Genomic DNA, 22780 nt, shown 5'->3' with positions numbered 1-22780 from the left:
ATGAAAGAGCTAATTAGAAAACTAGATAACAAGCCGGCAAATGGACTAAAGAAACGATGGTTCATCGAAGGATTAACACCATCTCTCAAGAGAAAGATGAAAGATAGTCCCACCATCGACCTTTGTAGATTCATGTACCCGTGCCATGGACATAGAGAGCAAGAGTAAAACTTCCAAGTCAAGAAGGCATGAAGTTCAAGTGAAAGCTCAGAGGAGAGCGGAGAAGAATCCAAAACCATTCAAGCCTTGAGAAAAGACATGAGGCTTTTGATGAAGGAAGTGGTAGGGAGTAAGGAAGAAAAGAAAGTAGGGAGAGAACTTTGGAGCATTGAGTGTGAAAAAGAAGGCTATACTAAAGGAGCATGCCCGAAGAAAGCATTTTGTGAGATGTGTTAGGTACTGGGGCACGAAATTAAAGATTGCCCCTATAATTTGAAAACAAGGAGCACCCAAGTATTCCTAACCCATGGGGGGCAATCCACACCCCTCTCCACTCCGCCAAAGAACACAAATATAGAAGCCTCGCCAGGAGGATATAGAAACAACAGGAGAGAAAGTAACAATAATAGCAATAACAACACACTGCGACAACCACTCCAGTATGATTCCAAGAGGAGGCTGATGATTCAATGTAGGAAATGTAATGAATGGGGACACTTCGCACAAGATTGTCAAAGCGGAGGAGGACAAAATGGAGGGATGCTCTGCAAATGGTGTGGGCCAGGCAACCATGAGGATGCGAATTGCCCGAGACAAAAGGGAGTAAATATGCTAGACATTGATGATCCAGAAGGCAAGATTTTTATTTTGGCAAAGTTAATTTTTAGCTAAGTATTTGATTGTGGGCCATAATTTTGCATTAATTATTGTTTTTCTTGCTCCCAGGGTCCAAGTCGGCCAGCTTGGAGGGAGTAGGAAAGTTGGCTATAAGAGGAGGCCTCTCTCCCATTTCCTCCTCAATTCTCACCTTTCCTCCTCAAGCTGTGGGTGATTTTAGCAAGAGCGCTCCTCTCTCCATTTTGGGCGAATTTAGACTTGGAGCAGCTCTTCTCTTCCTAGGCAATTTCTTTTGGGAGGTAAATTTTTTGCATTTTTGGGTAATTTTGCTTGCAATCAACCATTTTCAGACCTTGGTGATTTCTCTTGGAGGCAGATTTTTGCAATATTTGATGATTTTTCTCCTTCTATTAGGGCTGCGATTTATGCCCTAGGTGACTTTGGAGGGCAAATTGGAGACTTTCCATGCTTGAGCAGATTTGTTTGACAGAAGAACTTTCCACTCGTGGCAATTTTTAATGGCAGACCTGATTCTTTTGCCATAGGCGATCTATGATGGAGGTCTGATTTTCTCCATTTGGGGACTATATTTTTCACATCAGACTTGGGCAATTTTATTTGGTAAATTATTCAAATCAAAGGTCTGAATTTTTTATGGACAAATGGTGGACAATTTCAAGTGTTTAAATTTCTGATTTGCAAGAGGGTTTGAAATTCTCAAGGTCTAATCCTAAATTCCAAAAGAGTCAAGATCTGACTATTGGTAGAGGTGACTTTTAATCATTTAGAGTTGAAAGAGGTCCTTAAGCTGACTTTCTTCTTTCGTTCTAGTCTAAGGAGTGACTCCCTTGGTTCTATTAGTCTAATTGTCCACCACTTTACCATCCCATAATAGGGCGACAAGATGGAGGATGTTAGTACAAGCAAGAATCCTAAGGGGACAAACACTATGAAAGACAAAGAGGATATGATGCCCAAAAACACCTTTCTTCTCGAAAATGAAGCAAATAACCGACACCAATATCGGTACAGTAGACATGATACAGGTAAAGGACAGACTAAAGGAAGGACAATCCCCCTTGGCAAAGAGGAGATACAAAAGGCGATTGCACATCACAGCTCAAACGTCGACACTTCCATTTCAACCATGATGAGCGACATTGGGGTGGCACTTGATTTTGAAGACATCAGAGAAGAGGACATCAATGAAGCAAAGCTTGGATCGAGATTGGATGAGCTAGGAAAGGTTACTATCAAGAAGAGACATTTGAACACCCTTACCTCCCTCAATGCTTTCATTGGATTCACAAAGGAATATGAGAAAGATCATGAGAAGACACTACAAGTAGCAAGCAGCATGGTGAAATCAACTGAACTCAAGATGAAGCACACACCTTGTCCTCCTATAGAGGAAGTCAATGAAAAGCTAGCTAGGTTCATCGCCTTAGCTAAAAGAACAGAAGAAAAGGGAAAAGTCATATTAGAAGATCATTTAATGTAAGCCCAAGTGGCAATTTTTCTTTCTTCTAGAATAGGACAAGTGTCTATTTCAGATTGGCCATCATTTTGGTGCCTTCACATTGGTTGCCACTTTTACACTTCTTTTATTGGTCCATTGACAAGGTGGCGTCTTCTCATTGGCCGAAGAGGTGGCAACCCTAATTAGGGTTTCTAGGATTCAATCTGGATCGTCAGTTTTGCTTTTGATCTCTACCATCGGTTGTAATTTTGGCATCTATAAAAGGCCATTTGCTCTTATTTGTAAGGGTCGGAGAAAATTGTTGCATAAGATAATACCAAAATTCGCTATTTCTTTCTCATTGTTGTGACTTGCATGGTAATTAAAGGCCTTTCATATTATTGCATGGTTTCTACTTCCAAATAGTTCAGTAAATTTCTTTTCAAGTTGTTGAAGCAAGTTTCATTTCAAGTTGCTAAGTAAGAATAAAGTAGATGGATAGTTGCATGGTAACATTAGTAGGTATTTGATAGGGATCACTACTAGACCACTAGCATCCTAGCGGCTTGTTGGGAAGCCTTGCGTGGCAAACTAGTTTATTATTCCTTTGAATCATTGCACCTGTGGAAGTGAGGCCGCTGGTTAGCTATCATTAGGTTCGATCCCAGTCCATTTGCTAGTCTTCCATCCATAGGAGGAGTATAATAGTGAGTAGTTGAAGGAGTAGGAGTAGAATAGCGAGTAGTTGGGTAGTCAAATTTCACTCGAAGAAAGTTAGGAAGGTAGAAGTCATTAGAGCCATTATCGCCTCCTCGCGCAATCAGCATTATCTGACGCTACATCCTCCACCATCACCGTCACCATCAACATCACCTGGCACTCATGCAAAATCATCACCATCTCACCAAAAGCCCAAGTCATCCTCAAATGAATAGCGTAAGACTGCCTACGCGATTACCAACAAAACAAATCGAAAAACTGAGTATCCACAAGTGTAAGGAACATTGGAGTTATTCTCATATCCCATGAGCAATAAATTTTCAAGAGAGGAATTGTATGTTTGATACTCCGTATCGGATATCCAATTACTAATATGTTATGTAGTGGTACAAAAACTCACATCAACAAGGGTTTCCCCCCATCCTTTAAACAAAAGCTCGAGCAAGGCCCTATGCCTAATTTTTATTGTCGTAAGTTCGCTTCGACTAATCCACTTTCAGTTTTTCTTCTTGCAATGAAGTAAGCTTCAACTTCTCACAAGTTCATCACTACCCCCTTTCGCAAAGGTCATCAAAGTGTCGCCTTCATCTCTAGCTCAGCGTGGGTCACCTTCGAACTATGAGGCTTGTATTAGATTCACTTAAGGAGATTATAACATTGACAAGGTTTCTACATGACCTCTCTTACTCGCCTCAATTGAGCTCTTGAATGAGAAAATTGAAGCAACCTCATCCTTGGCTTTGGTCATTGTTAGGCACCTATGGCTACGATAGTAGTCGTCCCAATACTTATTCAACCTCCCTTCCCATTTGATCAAGATTGGGAGGACAATGATTTGATGGTGGACATCTGTAGATACCTATAAAAGTAGTGCTCACTTCTACATTTATAGAATAGTGCTTTTTTGTGTTTCCCCATGCTTGTCTGTTGATTGTGTTCCCCTCTAAACGACCACCTTCCTTTGTTAGTGCTTGGAAACAAACGGTTATCTATTGTGCACCTTTTGTGCTTTCTTAACTTATTCTTCTTTTTTCATACATTGAATTTCAACACGTGGGGATGATGCAAAGTGTTAGTATCATTTAGGCTTCCCTTCCACATTGATCCAAAATTTTATTTTTATTTGTCTTCATGTGCTCTTTTTCGATTCCAAAATATATCGACCCTAATGAAATACCCATGCAACATCTTATATGATATATACTTTTCCCTCTAAGCAACATAGTCCATTTTGATGGAGGGGTTGTTATATCTATTATATCTTGCTATTTGACTGTCTGAATATCTCATCACTCTATAAAATAGATATTTTTGAAAAATTAACATTTTTGTTCTATTTGTCTTCCTTTGTGGGAGTTAATCCACTTATCAAATCTCTCACCGTATCATACGACTATCTAGAATCTGCTACTCACATCGACATGATCAAAGTTACTCTATCAAACATTTATCTAAATTTGGCACCTCTTGTTGGCACATGTCTAAAGTTGCCCAATCACACAACTATCTAGCTTTAGATAATTGTGTGAACACGTCTAAAGTTCCCCTATCATGCAACTATCTAGCTTTGGCTACTAGCATTGGTGCATGTCCAAAGCCGCCCTATCATGCAATTCTCTAGATTTTGCTACTTGCATCAATGCATGTCTAAAGGCATCCTGACAAGTGACTATCTAGCTTTTTTTCTTCGCATCAGTGCACTCAAAAATTTCCCTATTATATGGCTATAAAGCATAACACAACTTGCTATCCATATCAGTCTACAATCAATGATCATTATTTTCATTATATAGCATGCACATTTGCAGCTTGCATGTTGGGTTCAGCCACACAATAATTCAAGGTTTCACCTAGGGGCGACTCTTTATGCACAAAAGATCCTCAACTAAGTCAAATAAGTTTTCTCTACTTTAGCTCACATCTTCAATTATGATATGCTTGCTAAAGTGGAGATAAAGTGTAATCTTGTAAATTTGTACCCTTGTATAATTTACCATTATGTAATGCTCCTACATTAGCTGAAAGACATTCTTCCACTTTTCCGAGTCCTTTTCTGTTGAGATTCAAGGCTGTCTGACAAGGTCAACACTGACGCATACGTGCAACAAAGATGTATACATGGAGAGTTTTTGTCTCACAAATATGCAAACGTGTAGTGAGTTGTTGAGACGACACAAACATGCAACAAAGATGTATACATAGAAAGCATTTGTCTCGCAAATGTGTAGTGAGTTGTTGAGACCTTGTAACTGCCACCCCTACAATGTAATGCCTCTGAACAATGCCCATCAACACCAAGATATGAATCAACAACTTAAAATTGAGCTTTTCAATTCATTTTGTCTTCTTTATGCTCATTTTACTTCATTGTCACACTTCGTCTTTGATTCTACAACTTCTTGAATATACTCTTGAATCTTTGCATTAGGACAGATAAGATTATCTCAACTTCGTCATCTCGACCATCCTTGCATTCAATCTACCAAAAATTGGCTCTGTAGTGGTGATGGGGAGTCACACTATTAAGTTTTACATATTTGCCAAGCATGTCATATTGTTCTTAGCATAATCATGTTATTTCATTTATCATTTATCTATTTGTCTCTACAATTTCCTATCACCATTATCTAATCTATTTTGTTGTTGTGGAGGTGGAAACGCACAACCATCAACTTCACTAATGCAAGTCTTTGGACAACCACCCAACGCTTTCATTGTTTCTGTGTGTGCAAGTTCACTAGAGTAGGAAGTGAAGCTGCTTCACCAACCTTCTTAATCCATGAGCTTCTCTTGTCTTCCATCTATTCATATTATCATCATTTTCACAACCTAGTTGTCTTTTTTGTTTCCTGTTAGTGTAATTTACTTTCTGGCGTTTTGGTCGTTTTTCTCTCTTTCCAACTTGCCCTTCATTTTATGTCTATATGAGACTCATGGGCACTACAATTCCATCATGTATTTGTGTTATCATCGATGCGCACATTTTGGACAATGAGCTTGTAAAGCTTGGCCATTAGAGGAGTTAGTTAATCCTTTTGTTTTCAATAATCAAAACATTTATCAATAGTATAGTTGGTTTAATTGAGTTCTTTAACTTTCAAATAATATCATGTTTGTTTTAAAATCTTCTATTCTTTCTGTTGTCTTAATCCCCCAACTCACTAGAGCGCTAGCTAAAGTGAGGTAGGTGCAACAAGTAGCATACATAATCAAGAAAGCTATTCTTGCAATTCTCTCTTGTTAAAGGATATTTTAGTTTTCCATATGATCTTGGCATGTAGGGAGTTCACAATCAACTCCCATAATAAGAGCTTTATTTCTAAGAACAAGTTACAAGGAGCAATATTCATGCAATCTTGTGGGGCTTGAAAACTTACAATGGTGTGTAGAGGCTGTTAAAACAATTAGAAAATTAATAAGATGAACATAAGAAATTTTCACTTCATTTTGCTCTTTGGAATGCTTGACTCTCAAAAAGATTCAAGAATGCCTTAAAATCTTTTGTCACGAGTTATTGAAGAGGGGTGTGTACTAAAATGTCACAAACAAAATGTGTCTCTACAAGTTTAAAAAGAGCAACTTAAATACAAATGCACATCAAGCCAGATTCAAGAGTAACATGTATTTGAAAATAATGTTTAAAAAGAGCTCTAGTCCACTCATTTGCCATGGCCACTTGTTTACCATACTGTCACATAAAGTAGTATAAGAGATGGTTTCAATCCACTATTAAATATAGCTAGAAGCATATGAGGGATAAGGGTCTATATTCCATATTTTAGAAATAAGTTGAAAAGTAATTTCATGTTGTACAAATAATTTTCATCCATAATCTCAAACTTGTCAAAAAGATTGTTAAGTGATTAGAAAAACAAAATAAATGTGAGCAAAATAATTTAAAATCCAAAAATCAGAAGATTTAACAAAATTCTCATAAATTATTGCATGATTGTTTTATGTTTCGTAACAAAAATAAAATAAAACAAACAATAGATTTGTGAAATCAACACATTCGTGAATATCAAGATTAAACTCCCAAAAGTGAAAAATTAATAACTTCTTGTCCACAAATACTTGACTATGTGTGATGAGTACTTCCTTTACCTTCTTTAATCTTAGATATATCACACAGAAAAGCCTATTGGTAAAAGGACAGTTCTCTGCCAACTAATGCCATAACTCTAAATGATATAAATCATCTTAGGTGCATATAAGATCACAAGCATCAATGTCAACAAATATTACTATCCTGATTTTAATAAAATTTATAAATTATTTTATATAACTTCATGTATTGTTTCAAATAATTGTGCCTGAAATAATAACTTGAATAGGTTCACAAAAAAATTTGAATTATACAAATAAATATGCGCTTGAATGAATGACTTAATAGGCCCACAAAAAAAAACATTATATAAATAAATATGCAATTGAATGCATAACTTGAATAGATTCACAAAGAATATGCATTATATAAACAAATATTGCTGAAAAAACTATTTCTTACAGGTGCATAATTGCCTATTGATTTAACACCTCCAGTCCCACCAAGTGTTGAGCGATGGTGCATTGTTTCCACTTGTAAATGAATTGGCTTCAAGCCTTCCTGATAGATATGAAAGAGCTTTAAATTAACATACATCAAAAGCAAAGTCCTTTAAATATACTAAATACTTGTGTAAATTTAAATGTAGTACACTTCAAAGATCGCATTCAAGTATTAAGAAGAAACAAATCTAATAAATTTAACAATACGTTTTACACCAATAGAATTAATTGAGTGTTGTGGAATTTAATTTTAAAAAGTTATTTGAATAATGAATTATAATATTATTTATTTATTTAATATAAGTTTATGAATTTAAATGTAATATAAAAACAGTTTTTTTAACAACATGAAAAAATAAAAAATGTTTTAGCTAATTTGAAAATAGTTCTGAAGTAGGCAAGAGCTTGCAAGACAATGATAAAGTTGTGAGCCTCTCATCTCAGAGGTCTTGGGTTCAAGTCTACTTGATCTTAACACGTAATAATAATTAATCTCAACAAATAATAATAACTAATCTAGGCTTCAGCCCATTGTGTATCAAAAGAAAAACAGTTCTAAAGTAAATTTATAATTATGGCATTGTTGTTATCCAAGCTCTCTGTTGGGTCATTAAGATGTTGGTGTTCGCACCAAATGACTTAAGTGTTCTAAACCTTTGCTGTGGTGGTGTGTTTGTGGGATTTGTGCCTTGGCTAGGATACTATGTGATGGAACCCCAATTTTTTTGCAAAATAGGGCATCCATTTGAGACACTCCTTTGAAACTTATTTCATCGTCTTTGCCATCAACTTGATAGAATCTTCACCCAAAATCATGGTTATGGGGAGACCTGTCTCCCCCCTAAAAGTCGCGTCTCGATCTCAGAGACTTTTTGTGTCTCCGGAGACCTCAAAAAAGGTTGGAGACTTCATGACGAAGTCTCCTAAAGTCTCCAAGTCTCCTAATCCAAAAAGTGAAGTCACCCCAAAGTCTCTAGATAAAATATAAATGTAAAATATAATATTAAATAATTTTATATATTTTAGCCCTCATTTTAATGCAAACATTAAGACCACCAACAATTTAAATGATTAAATCAATTAAAATATTTTTGGAGAGTGATGATTTTTTGGAGAGCATGATAGCGGAAGACCTTGAGATGGATGATCGCAACCTTGTGGAGTAGATGATAGTACCATCGACATACTAACACTAGATATATTTCTATTTTTTATTTATTGTACAAAGTGTTTATTTTTGTTTGCATATTGGCAATTCAGCATCAAACTATACTTTTTTGAATTTAAAATTTGAATATGTAATGATAATCTCAGCGATTATCAATCTGATATGATGGTGATCATATGCAATATTTGAAAAACAAATATGTCTATGAGATACAATATTGTGATCATGTGAGTTTTGAAATCTTTGACTCTATGAGTCTATTTTTATTTTTAATGTGACATTACTATTATTATTTACTTTACTCTTTTAGTCTTACAGTATTACTGTTTTCAAATTTTGTATTTACTTTTAGTATTAGACTCTTTAAACTGTTAAGAATGTTAGCATATGTGAAATTGAATTCAAAATTTTTTATGATTATTCTCAAATAAACTTTAACTGATTACATAATTATATATAAATTTTTATATACATATATATATATATATATATATATATATATATATATATATATATATATCATTATTACTATTATTATTATTATTATATATACATATATAATTATGATTTGTTTATATAATGAAATCAGTTCATAATCACATATGTTGCCAATAGCACACGATATTGTGCTCTGCCGATACTAATATTATTACTCATGTAGACCAGAGATATATATATATATATCGACGGCATACAATATTACTAAGATACTGTCGACGGCATTCACAACCCTTAACTAGCCGCAGGTATAAATTGTGTTTACCACCAAGCTTAACTAAATAGCATTTGATCAACCATCGTGACCTGTCCCAAGAACGTTGGGATACATTCAGGTTGATACGTGACTTTTCATCACGCCCCTTCACTGCACCACTTCTCATATATATTATGATTATGATCTGCAGTGTGAGAAAGATCAATAACAGTGGCAATCTTACTTTCACACCTACAGATCATAATACATAAGCAAGGTTATATTCTGTTCAAGAAATAATCATCAATAAAATTCAGACTTTAATATCAGTATCTTAACATCTTCATTCTCAAGATTAATAAGATTGAGATTTACACCAATCAAGTTTACAGTATAATAAAACTTTACATGGTATCAAAGCCAAATTGGTAGAGAAATCTCAATTCTTTTTTAAGGAAGAAATAATGGCAAATAACGTCAGGGTAGAAGACAGACTTGAAGGTGCATCAAATTTCTTCTCTTGGAAAACCCGTATCATCACGATTCTGGAAGAATTGGAACTTGAAGAATACATTGAAAAAGATATCCCAATACCTCAAGATGAAACTGAAAAACTTACCTGGAAAAGACAAAATAACAAAGCAAGAAAAATCATTGTTGATTCAATTAAAGATCACATTCTTCCTTCCATATCAGAGATCAAAAGTGCATATGAAGTATTCAAGACCATAAAAAATACATTTGAGATAAATAACTCAAGTAGACTAATCACCTTAAAATGCCAATTACTGAATACAAAAATGGAAAAAGGAGATTCAATTCATTCTTACTTTGAGAAAATATCTGAAACAAAGAAACAATTATCTTCCATTCGAAACAAAATTGAAGATCAAGAACTCTCATTAATAGCTCTAAGAGGGCTTCCAATGTCCTGGGATACTTTCATACAAGTTGTAAGCAAAACCTCTATTCCTACTTTTGATCAATTGAAAAATGAATGCATAGCAGAAGAATCAAGGCTAATCTCCAGAGGGATCACTTCTAATCAAGAGGGAGAAAATCAGGCTCTTCACACTGTCTCAAACAAAAGAAAGAGGAAATTCAATAAAAGGAAATTCAATAACAATAATAATAAAAAGAAATTTAAGAAAGATCATTCACATGCTAAGTGTTTTAAGGGTGAGAAAATAGGACACACATTTAGGAACTGTCCAGAAAAGGAATAAATTCTAGCCTCCCTTGCTGAAACAAAGGAAGATGAAAATCAACCATACTATTCCGCACTTTCAAGTGAAGTAAATTCAAATAAAGAAACTTGGATTGTAGACAGTGGTGCATCCCGTCACATATCTGGATTCAGAGATATGTTTGATACATTGGGAACTCATATCACTGAAGGAGTTACTACTGGAGACAACTCTACCTATCTTGTAAAAGGTATTGGGACATGTTCTATAAAATTGAAGGATGGAACTACACTTAATCTTAAAGATGTCTTATTTGTACCAGGCATAAAAAGGAACCTTATTTCTATCTCAAGTCTAACAGATGATGGATATCATGTCACCTTCAACAAAGACAAAGTACTATATTGGCATAATAACTCAAATCTGAAAAAATGCTATTATCATAGGGTTTAGATTTGGAACATTATATAGATTAAGCAATATTCAAACTCAAGCTCTTAGTCTTGAAACATCCAATGTTAAAGAATTATGGCATAGACGACTTGGGCACATTGGGTTTAGTTCACTTCCTAATTTAGATATGATAACTTTTGGTACTCCTAAACTAGACTCATCTCATAGAGGAACTTGCAAAGGGTGTGCTCTAGGGAAAATCATAAAAAAGCCCTTTTCCCTCTAGTGAACATAAGTCAAAATCAGTTTTGGAACTAGTTCATTCAGACCTTTGTGGACCCATGCCCGCGCCTTCTCTAGGAGGTTTCCTTTATTACATATCCTTCATTGATGACTTTTCTAGGAAGACCTGGATCTATTTCTTGAAAGTCAAAGAATCAAATGAAGTTCTATCAAAATTCAAAACCTTCAGAGCATTAGTAGAGAATCAAACAAGTAAAAGGATTAAAACATTAAGACCAAACAATGGAGGAGAATATACATCTGACATCTTCAAAGGTTTTTGTAATTCTATTGGAATTAAGAGGGAGTATACAGTACCTTATAATCCTCAAAAAAATGGAGTCGCAGAAAGGAAAAACAGAACCATCATTGAAGCTACAAAAGCTATGTTACATGATCAGAATATGCATGCATCATTTTGGATAGAAGCTTCTAAGACTGCAGTATACATTCAAAACAGATGTCACATTCATTTCCAAAGAATACCACACCTGAAGAAGTCTTCTCAAGGATCAAACCAGACCTAAGTCATCTTAGAATATTCGGATGTCCAGTATACATTCACATACCCAAAGAAAAGAGGACTAAACTTGAGCCTTCTAGGAAGAGAGGCATATTTATAAGATATTGTGAAAATTCCAAGGGTTATAGAATTTACATTCCTGGACAAAGATCAGTTGAAATAAGTAGAGATGTAATTTTTGAAGAGGATTCTGCCTTAAAACTTTCAACCAGCATAGAATATGAACCAATCTCAGATGATGAGGAAATTAGACAAACTGAAAATCAGAGGGAGCACACACTTGAAGAGAGAGAACTAGATATAACAAATGGGAAGAAAAGACCATTATGGGCAAGGAAGATGCTTGAAGAAAATAATGTGGAACCAGATGAGATCTCAAAAGAAAACAAGAGAACTCAAAATCAATCATGTTATACTGCTCTCATGACTGAGATAAACAAAATCGAACCATCTACAGCTGAAGAAGCCCTAAAGTCACAAGAGTGGAAAGATGCCATGATAGAAGAATACAATTCCATAATCCAGAACGATGTTTGGGATATTGTAACTAGGCCTAAAGAAAAAACAGTTGTATCTTCAAAATGGTTATACAAAATCAAATACGCTGCTGATGGAAGTATTGAAAAACACAAAGCTAGATTTGTTGCCCGAGGATTCTCCCAAAAAGCTGGAATTGACTATGAAGAAACCTTTGCACCAGTAGCTCATTACACTTCTGTAAGAACAATTATTGCAATTGTTGCATCAAAAGGATGGAAGATTCATCAAATGAATGTAAAAACTGCTTTCCTAAATGGGGTCATCAATGAAGAAGTCTACATAGAACAACCTGAAGGGTTCATCATAAAAGATAAAAATTTATGTGTATGTAAACTCAAGAAAGCACTCTATGGTCTCAAACAGGCTCCTTGAGCCTGGTGTGAAAGGATAGATAACTACCTTTCCAAACTCGGATACTCAAAAAATAAAGCTGATTCTAACATATACTTCAAAACCACAAGTGATGGAATGGTAATACTTGTTCTCTATGTTGATGACTTGTTGATAACAGGTGATGATAAATTAATTGAAAAATGTAAGCAAAATCTGATAGCTGAATTTGAAATGAAAGATTTAGGGTTACTACACTATTAGGGTTACTACACTACTTCTTGGGATTAATAGTTAATAACAAAGAAGACTACATTTTCTTACATCAAGGAAAGTACACTCAAGATATTCTGACCAGATTTGCAATGATGGATAGTAAGCCCTTATCTACTCCGATGGAGACAAACTTACACAAACTAAAAGAAGAAGCATCAAAATCTAAGGACATTGATCCTACTCTCTTCAAACAAATAATTGGATCTCTTATGTACCTTGTAAATTTCAGACCCGACATATGCTATGCTACAAATGTTCTTAGTCATTTCATGTGTAAACCTAAGAAGATCCATCTTATGGCTGCAAAACATATATTAAGATATTTACGAGGATCTATTGGTTTTGGATTAAAATATGAAAAAGTTGAGATAAATTTGGAAGGATATACTGATTCAGATTGGGCAGGATGTTCCTCTAACCGCAAGAGCACTACAAGTTGTTGCTTCAGTCTTGGGTCAGCCATGATATCTTGGTTCAGCAGAAAACAACCAGTTGTTGCTTTAAGTTCTACCAAAGCCGAGTATGTAGCCGCTTCAATAGGAGCACGTGAAGTAGTTTGGTTAAGAAAACTTCTATTTGGGCTATTTGGAAAACCTCTAAAACCAACTGTGATCCATTGTGATAATCAAAGTTGTATCAAGCTATCAGAAAATCCAGTTTTCCACAATTGTTCAAAGCATATCGAGACTCCTTATCACTACATAAGAGACATGGTCAGCAGAGATATCATTAAATTGAGTTATATCAATACAAATGAATAGAATGCTGATATTTTCACCAAACCTCTTGTGAAGTTGAAAATTGTATACTTCCAAGAAAAACTTGGTATGATATTATTGTAAATGCATCTCTTATTCATGAATACAAATTATTCTCTTATTTTTGCTTGCAAGCTTATATTGTGAAAAGTGATGACTTTTCTCGAGAAAGGTGACGACCTTTCATGTGTTCTGATCCTATGATAAAGTGACAACTTTATTTTAGTTGATCTACTTTTAAACAATGGTTGAAATTGTTGTTATCCTTTTGGGCTAGATTTTGCCGGACACATTGATAACCTTCATGGATTTTTTTTTGGGCGATAGCCGGATACCATGAAAACCCATTGTTTTGAAAGTTTGGGTTATCCTTGTTCTTTGGGCCCGATTCTGCCAGACACAATGATAACCTTCAAGGGTCCTTTGGGCGATAGCCAGACACCATGAAAATCTATTATGTTTTTTTTTCTCTCCCTTAGTCTAAAGCATAATGTTGATTATATTTTTGTGTGTGTAATTCAATTTCCCTTGCTAAAGAGGGAGTGTTAAGAATGTTAGCATATGTGAAATTGAATTCAAAATTTTTTATGATTATTCTCAAATAAACTTTAACTGATTACATAATTATATATAAATTTTTATACACATAATATTATACATATATACATATATACATACATACATACATATATATATATATATATATATATATATATATATATATATATATACAATTATGATTTGTTTATATAATGAAATCAGTTCATAATCACATATGTTACCGATAGCACACGATATTGTGCTCTGCCGATACTAATATTATTACTCACGTAGACCAGATATATATATAAATTGACGGCATACAATATTCCTAAAGATACTATCAACGGCATTCACAACCCTTAACTAGCCGCAGGTATAAATTGTGTTTACCACCAAGCTTAACTAAATAGCATTTGATCAACCATCGTGACCTGTCCCAGGAACATTGGGATACACTCAGGTTGATACGTGACTTTTCATCACGTCCCTTCACTGCACCACTTCTCATATATATTATGATTATGATCTGTAGTGTGAGAGAGATCAATAACAGTGGCAATCTTACTTTCAGACCTGCAGATCATAATACATAAGCAAGGATATATTCTGTTCAAGAAATAATCATCAATAAAATCCAGACTTTAATATCAGTATCTTAACATCTTCATTCTCAAGATTAATAAGATTGAGATTTACACCAATCAAGTTTACAGTATAATAAAACTTTACATAGACTATTAAAAAAATTGCCGTCTCCAAGTACCCCCGTCTCTTATTTGAAAAATTGTCATACCAGTACCAGTACCAGTACCAGAGACCTCGAAGTCTCCCCGTCTCTCAATGACCTTGCCCAAAATCAAACAGCAATGCTTTCTTTGAGAATGAAGATTGCTTGTGCTAAATACAGAGGTCTGAGAAAAATTGACAACAATAAAAATAAGATAACTTACTAATTAGCATCAGCAAGAATGGATAGTTCAGATATCTATAGTAACCTTCCTCAGGAATATCATATGCAAAGACAATCGATGTCTTATGAATTGAGTGGAGGTACTAATGAGGGAAGCAGCTTCATTCTAATGAATTCAACACGTAGCACAATATGGTGACCACGGCAAATGAATGTCCAACAAGCATACAGTAATACTCATAGCCAACGAATACATACTAGTCACTGCAGTTATGTTATTTTTATCCAGGAGTCATAATCAGCAAATACATATACAAGGATATGAAAAACCCCAAGACTGCAGATCAAAGACATCAAGGACTGCACAATATTATATGTAAGCTATAGCTATGAGCAATTACAGTGAACTATTGATAGAAGAAAGATAAAAAAGAATAGAACCGACACCGACTTTCAGCAACAGAACAGTAATAAGGAGATTATGTCAGGCCAAAGACATGATACATGTATTAGGAGTATGCAGCAATCACCATGTTTGGAAAGAAATAACATTGAGCACAAACAACATAAATGAAGCATCCATATAAGCGTTTGGCTATCTTAGTACAGCATCCACCTCATCATTCAAAGCATTTACACTCAACAAACTTGTGGAGAAGCCAGAGAAGATGTGAATATATTATTGTGAAAGGACCCACAATGCAACACTGAGATATACTACAATAGCCATCGAATTGGAATTATTTGAACTTATTATATGCTATGTACTGAGTCATCGTGAGTTCCAGTATGCATTGATGGCGAAGTATTAAAACCACCTTGGAAAAATATTTGGAAGAATATCGTGCCCTGATATTCTAAAACAAAGTCAGACCATTTAAGGAAGCATTGAAATTGTCGATTTTGAGATGCCGTTAATTGCTTAGGCAGGAGCGAATGTTTAATATTCAATGGCAATAGCACTTGCATCCAAACAAACCAGTCGTGTGTGCAAGAGGCCTGGAAAGGTGTTCAAGCATGGGTAAAATGAAAAATCAACTCAGATATAGAAAGAGATAAATACAGTGAGATGCCAATATTATGATCCCTGAATAAACTCAGACTTTGACGCAATGAAGAATGGAGATGGAATATGTTTAAGTTCTGCCGCATTGCCATCTTTGTGCCAGCGGAACTAATGTAAAATGGATCTGAAGACAATGCACAAACTGTAGATTATTATGTTATATATATCTTTGTGCATGAGGCTACATGATAAACAAGATACATGGTATTGGGAGCAGCCTGGACATCTCGTATTGCTTCATTTCTGAGGAAGCAAATGAGGGCATGGTGCGAAGAGAAAGTTGTGGTATCAAGCGCAAGAGTTATCACAGAGCATAGAGTTACAATGCTATGACAATCACAAGAAAGAAGTGACTACTGCGAATTCCTACCACATGGCATCCAAGGCCAAAGTGATTAAGCGGTGGATTAATCTCCAGCTATAGTTTATCGAGATACCATAAATATTTAAAAGGGCTTGGGGTGCAATTATAAAGGGGTCCTATGCATATTACAATATAATGAAGGTTAATAATCTTAGAATTTAAAACTTGGTTATGTGCCGGCAATTTCAAAATAAATCTGAGAAGGTGCGATTAAAATGACAAAGGGTATAATTTGCAACTAGTTATGTGTGAAAAGGTTGATCTTTTCAATAAAGAGACACTCATGAATTCATATAAAGATACATAAATGTAAAAGAGAAACGGAACAACAATTCAGATTCGATCATTCATATTTTGAAAAAGAAATTTTTAAATATTTATTTATGTTAATGTTTTAGCATTAGTAGAAGTAAATGATGCTCATCTGATATACTAATCTGTGTTTATGTTTTTCAGATAAATTGTTATTGTTGATTATTAAACATATATATATCTGTGTGTGTGTGTGCGCGTGCGTGTTTGGATTAATATATACTTGCAAGACAACTATCAGCAGTCACGATTTGTTTTGGCATATTATTGAATATGTTATCGGGCTCCTCCTTGTATTAAGATCAGGCCCACTTCTTATATATATTATATATGTAATATAATATATATTATATATTATGCATTATATATCTTTTATATATAATATATATATGATATATGTAATATAATATGTATTATATAATAATATAATAATATAATATTATATTACATATATGGTTAATATATTAATATTATATATATGTTAAAGATGAGTTATTTATAAAGTTAATGGTGATTAACTATACAGACATGTCTCTTCATGTCTCTTGAAGAGACATGTCTCCTCTCATATTATACATCTATGAGATCCAAATTTGCATTTGGAAATCATCAATTACAATGGCAATGAAAATACATTTGCAGAAATGATCTTAAGTTACTTCAACATGGTATCAAAGCTTAAATGCAAATGTAAGAAATGGTAGAAAAGATGAAATGTAAAAGCGGTTAGAAAGATAGAAAAAGTGAATGCAGCATACAGGCCTGACATAAAATATTAAACTCAAATACATCCTCATCGGCATCGGGGATTATTATTACTAAGTCAGCCTACAGAGATTTTTGTCTCACTTAAGGGGGAAAATTTATAAAATCTTTCACTCGCATCAACTCTGGAGGAGGATACAAAACAAACAATATCATTAACGTGGAAGTTAATATATCACAGAAAACAATATATCTGAAGAGAATAAGACTGGTAGGAATACAGTCAGCAACAAATGATACTCCAGTCAGTAATAGAAAATCATAAAAGTGACACATGTAGTAAGGGGATAGCAGATAAGGAATAGAAAATAAGACACAAAGATCACATAAAAGTCTGCAGTGTAGGGCACACCATACAAGCCTCAACACAGGCATAAGGGAGAAAAGATAAAGACGTGACACATATATTTGGTGGGTGAGGACACATAAGAACAAAACATCAAATGAACAAGTGCTGACATAAATAAAAGTAAATAGTGATTACCGCAGGAAGATATTTTAAAGTATTTATCATAGATAGACTCGTGAGGTAGCGGAACATAATAAACATGAGTGATTGAGAACATTAAGAGTGGGGATAGAACTCTGGAACCATCATTTCACAAAGGACCAGTCGCCCGTAATTATCCATGCATATCTGAACTGGGAGGAAACAATTGTAAAGGCACTGAACATTGGTTATTTCTATTTTGGTTTTGATTGTATTAAAAACTAACGAGGTTGAACTATTATATCTGAAAACAAAGGGACTGAGGAGAACATATTCCCATGGTTTGACATCAAGAGCCATCAATCCTCACACAAACGAATACATGAATGTTATATACTATTCTCAGGAAACCTTAATATTACAGTCACATTCCTGACACGCCAGTGATCCATAATCAAAATTATTAAAGTATAGGCAGAGATTCATATTGGATACAACCATTTGGGAGTATAAGACATATAAGGAGTATATTATGGAGAGGGCCCGATGTCAATATCTAATAGATGGAAAGAAATGTTACGCATGGTCTGTGATCTGGGTAAGGACCTGTGACCTTTGATTGACAGCCATAAATGGAAGAGAATATATAGAACAAAAATTATTCAGAGCTTATACAGGAAATTGGCGATTACAATCTTGCAACTGACGTGGATACATCTGAACATGAAAACCTGAGAAGCAGGAAAGAGAATTACATTTTATGTGCCACATATTAAGCTGCCAACTTATATAAGGTGAAGACTAATATTAAATCATTGATGACTTGGTCATTGGATTGTCACCATTCGATGAAATATATTGAAGGAGATATTCGATACCCTGATTGGTAATAATGACGAGGAAGAAATACACATCACTAGGACATAACCCCATACACACATGTAAGCACAATTACTGAAATATGAAACCCATGGAATGAAGCATCTAAGGGCTCATGCGACCAGATAGGTATGTGTAGAGCAGGACCCATTGGTCAACTACATAATGCATTATTAACCGTCATTCATGATAATGTTGTGGCGAGTATAGAAGAGTAAAATGAAACAACATTGCGGAGTCTAGTTTATGGATGATGTGCATGCAACTGAATAATACTTGGAAAGGGGTAAGTAAAAGTCATGGCCATGAGGTCCCACTACTAACCAAGAGGGTATTAGAGAAATACATATATATACCCATGTGATCGGAAAGAATAATGGAGTAGCTTGGGAAATACATATATAGGAGAAAAGTTTAAGACAAATCTGCAAAACAAAGGAGAGACACGTGGATATCAAGAACCAACATATAAGAAATGTTAAAGGTTATGTACACTCATTTTACATTTTTTCTTTAGGTCATTAAGTAACTAAAGTCACATCTATGAAGTGAGTATAAGAGATAAGAAGATATATTAAATAAGATTATAATTTATTTGTATTAAATGAGAATTATTAATATTATTTGAGAACATTGAGTAGAATTAATTCATTATAAATTAAGTATAGAATCCAATTTCTAATGTTCTTATAATAATATTGAGAATAATTATTATATGTAATTATTATTTTTTCTATAAGAGCTATATGCCTTGATTTTCCTCCAAGAATGTTCTTGCAGAAAGAGTAAGATTGAGATTCAAAGGGAGACTGACATTTCATTAGAGGCAACCTCGAAAGAGAGGGAGCAGATAAATGATATAATTCAGTCAATCTTTGGTGATCTCAATCATATTGATTCAGAGGGAGTAAATTGTGTTGTGATAGAACCTTCAATGATCAATTAAATGTAATAGTAAAGAGGACTATAATTCATTCAACTATGTGATCTTAATGGACCTACCCCTTGTGTACATGATATGAAAGTGCAAGTTGGAACTTAGAAAGAAGTATTCAAATTTGATGTGATGTGAAAGTGTTTAATGATATACGAGTGGTAACTTTACATTGTGGGGGGAATAATAGGTAATGTTTCATTCCCACTTGAACCATCCTTAGAAAAGGAGATATTCCATGGTCCTCATCGGTAGATAAATACTTGTATCTTTTACATTTATCTATTCATTTATTTGTAATTCTAAGGGTCATTTGCTTTGATCTTTTCCTTTATGTTTGAGGATATTCTTACAGGAAAAGAAGGTTGGTACTTCAAATATGCTACCAAATATTGTGAAGACTAAATCTAATGATAGTAGTTCTAAAGACCCTGATGATCAAGATGGATAAAGTGTGGCTCTTGATGCAAGTATCTTTCATGATTGAGATTATGAGATTCTTCTACATTAAGGAGTATGACACTTCTTCGAAGGCAATGTTGGAGCTTAGAAGATTGATACTCAGAGGGAGCCTAGAAATCCATGTGGGTGACTGCATGATGTTGATGGGCCTACTCCTACGTATATCATGAGGGAGTGAGGAGTTTGACAGGCATCCTTGGGAAAAGAGAATTTCTGAGGAAGTAACAAAAGGACCTAACTTCCAGGATCAATGTTCAAAGGGAGAAATTCTTGAGATGCAATCCTTTGTAGATGATATCGTCTCTATGAGGAGAAGTTCTAAAGAGAAAAATTGGGTATGATTTGTAATATTGAATATTGAATTAAAAAATTTCAATTTATGTGACTTTATGCTTTCATTTTTGTTGGTTAGTAGCATCATATATGTAATGAAAGGTGACGATCTTTCATGGACACATTTATTCAGAAGGTAATTATTTACAAGGTGATGATCTTGTAAATAATAGGCCTGTTACCATGGACATCTCTAGACATTGCTTCGAGCAATTAGAGATCATGAGTGACTAATGTTCATGGACATCTCTAGACATTGCTTTGAGCAATTAGAGATCGTGAGCATCAAATTTTCATGGACATCTCTAGACATTGCTTCGAGCAATTAGAGATCATGAAATATTATGTTAATACTATGGACATCTCTAGACATTGCTTCTGGCAATTAGAGATCATAGATAACGAACTCATGTTACTATCATGGACATCTCTAAATATTGCTTCAGGCAATTAGAGATCATGAAATCTTATGTTATTACTATGGACATCTCTAGACATTGCTTTGGGCAATTAGAGATCATAGGTAACATTTCCATTGTGATTACTATAGATATTGTTTCAAACAATTAGAGGTTATAATATACATTATGATAGTGTTCATAACATGGTGATTTTTGTTATTGGACTTATAACGGTTTCATTGTGTGAAGATCAAATAAAGCAATCAGGTATTCTATACTGAAATTCTAATGGTGTATTACTTCTCACTTGATAAAGAGGGAGTGTTAATGTTTTAGCATCAGTAGAAGTAAATGATGCTTATCTGATATACTAATCTGTGTTTATGTTTTCCAAATAAATTGTTATTGCTAATTATTAAACATGTGTGTGTGTGTGTGTTTGGATTAATATATACTCGCAAGACAACTATCGTTAGTCACAATTTGTATTGGCATATTATTGAATATGTTATCGAGCTCCTTGTATTAAGATCAGGTGCACTTCTTATATATATTATATATGTAAATTAATATATATTATATATTATGCATTATATATCTTATATATATAATACATATATGATATATGTAATATATATATATTATGCATTATATATTATTATATAATAATATAATAATATTATATTATATTACATATATGGTTAATATATTAATATTATATATATGTTAAAGATGAGTTATGCATATACTTATTTATAAAGTTAATGGTGATTAACCATAGAGACATGTCTCTTCATGTCTCTTGAAGAGATGCGTCTCCTCCTCTCATATTATACATATATGAGATCCAAATCTGCATTTGGAAATCATCAATTGCAATGGCAATGAAAATACATTTGCAGAAATGATCTTAAGTTACTTCAACAATTTGTATGGAGGAATAAAGGCTTAAATATGACGTGTAATAAAAATTCAATTATTTTATTTTAATAATAAAATAAGAAGTCCTTTGTTTTATTTTTTAAATGGCACGGAGATTTAAACTGCAAATGAATCGTCCCTTGTAATTATTTTTTGGAATTCTGTAGACAATTTAAATGTCAGATAAGTGGGCATGGTCATTTAGCGTCATAAATTCGATCATAACAGATATTGTGAAATATTAAATTGTTTCTGTATATGTGTCCAATTTGTCTCCCTGCCAAAGGAGTTAAAACTCAATCTGGACTCATTTAAGATTGCATAAATATTTGATCTATCGCATCTTAATTATTTAATTGGTGGCAGTATAAGTGCATCAGAACTTTGTTAAGTTGTACATGAAAATTCATTGAAGTTGACTCTAATGCCCAAATGAGCAAAGGCACTGGTCTTTCTATTATTGAAATCAAAAAATCTATATATTCCTTCCTACAAGCATCAAATTTCATTATTAACAAACCTTATACAAAACATTCAATTATTTCAAGTACTCAGCATTCAGTTTCAGTTTCATCGAGTTCAGGGACCTTGCTAGCCAAAGAACTCCAAAGCTTAAATTCGCTTTAGAAAAGCTTTGAACCAAGTGATCAAGTTCGAGGAGAAGGTCTACCCACCTAGGTGTAGAAGAGCCTGAAGTGCAGGGGAATCAAGGTGATTCTCGTTCATTGGCTAGAACTGATTGCAAAATCCTATTGGACAAGTGGCAAGCTCTTGGATTTCCAATCTGCGGTTTTGGGAACCAACA

The 22780-nt window shown here is 34.1% G+C and overlaps 1 protein-coding gene across 1 annotated transcript in view; it reads right to left on the bottom strand.

The window, feature by feature from the left end:
* Positions 1-22780, bottom strand: part of LOC149557602 (branched-chain-amino-acid aminotransferase 3, chloroplastic-like) — a 143127-nt gene that overhangs the window by 28560 nt on the left and 91787 nt on the right. The window contains exon 6 of the mRNA XM_089832242.1: positions 7464-7562. Within this exon, the coding sequence (XP_089688368.1) occupies positions 7464-7562 (99 nt within the window). The remainder of the gene's footprint in view (positions 1-7463; positions 7563-22780) is intronic.

This window comes from Cupressus sempervirens, chromosome 5, assembly GCF_028749045.1.
Source record: "Cupressus sempervirens isolate cs-2001-9-10 chromosome 5, ASM2874904v1, whole genome shotgun sequence".
NCBI classification, from domain to species: Eukaryota; Viridiplantae; Streptophyta; class Pinopsida; order Cupressales; family Cupressaceae; genus Cupressus; species Cupressus sempervirens.
This window is presented reverse-complemented; position numbering and strand designations above follow the sequence as displayed.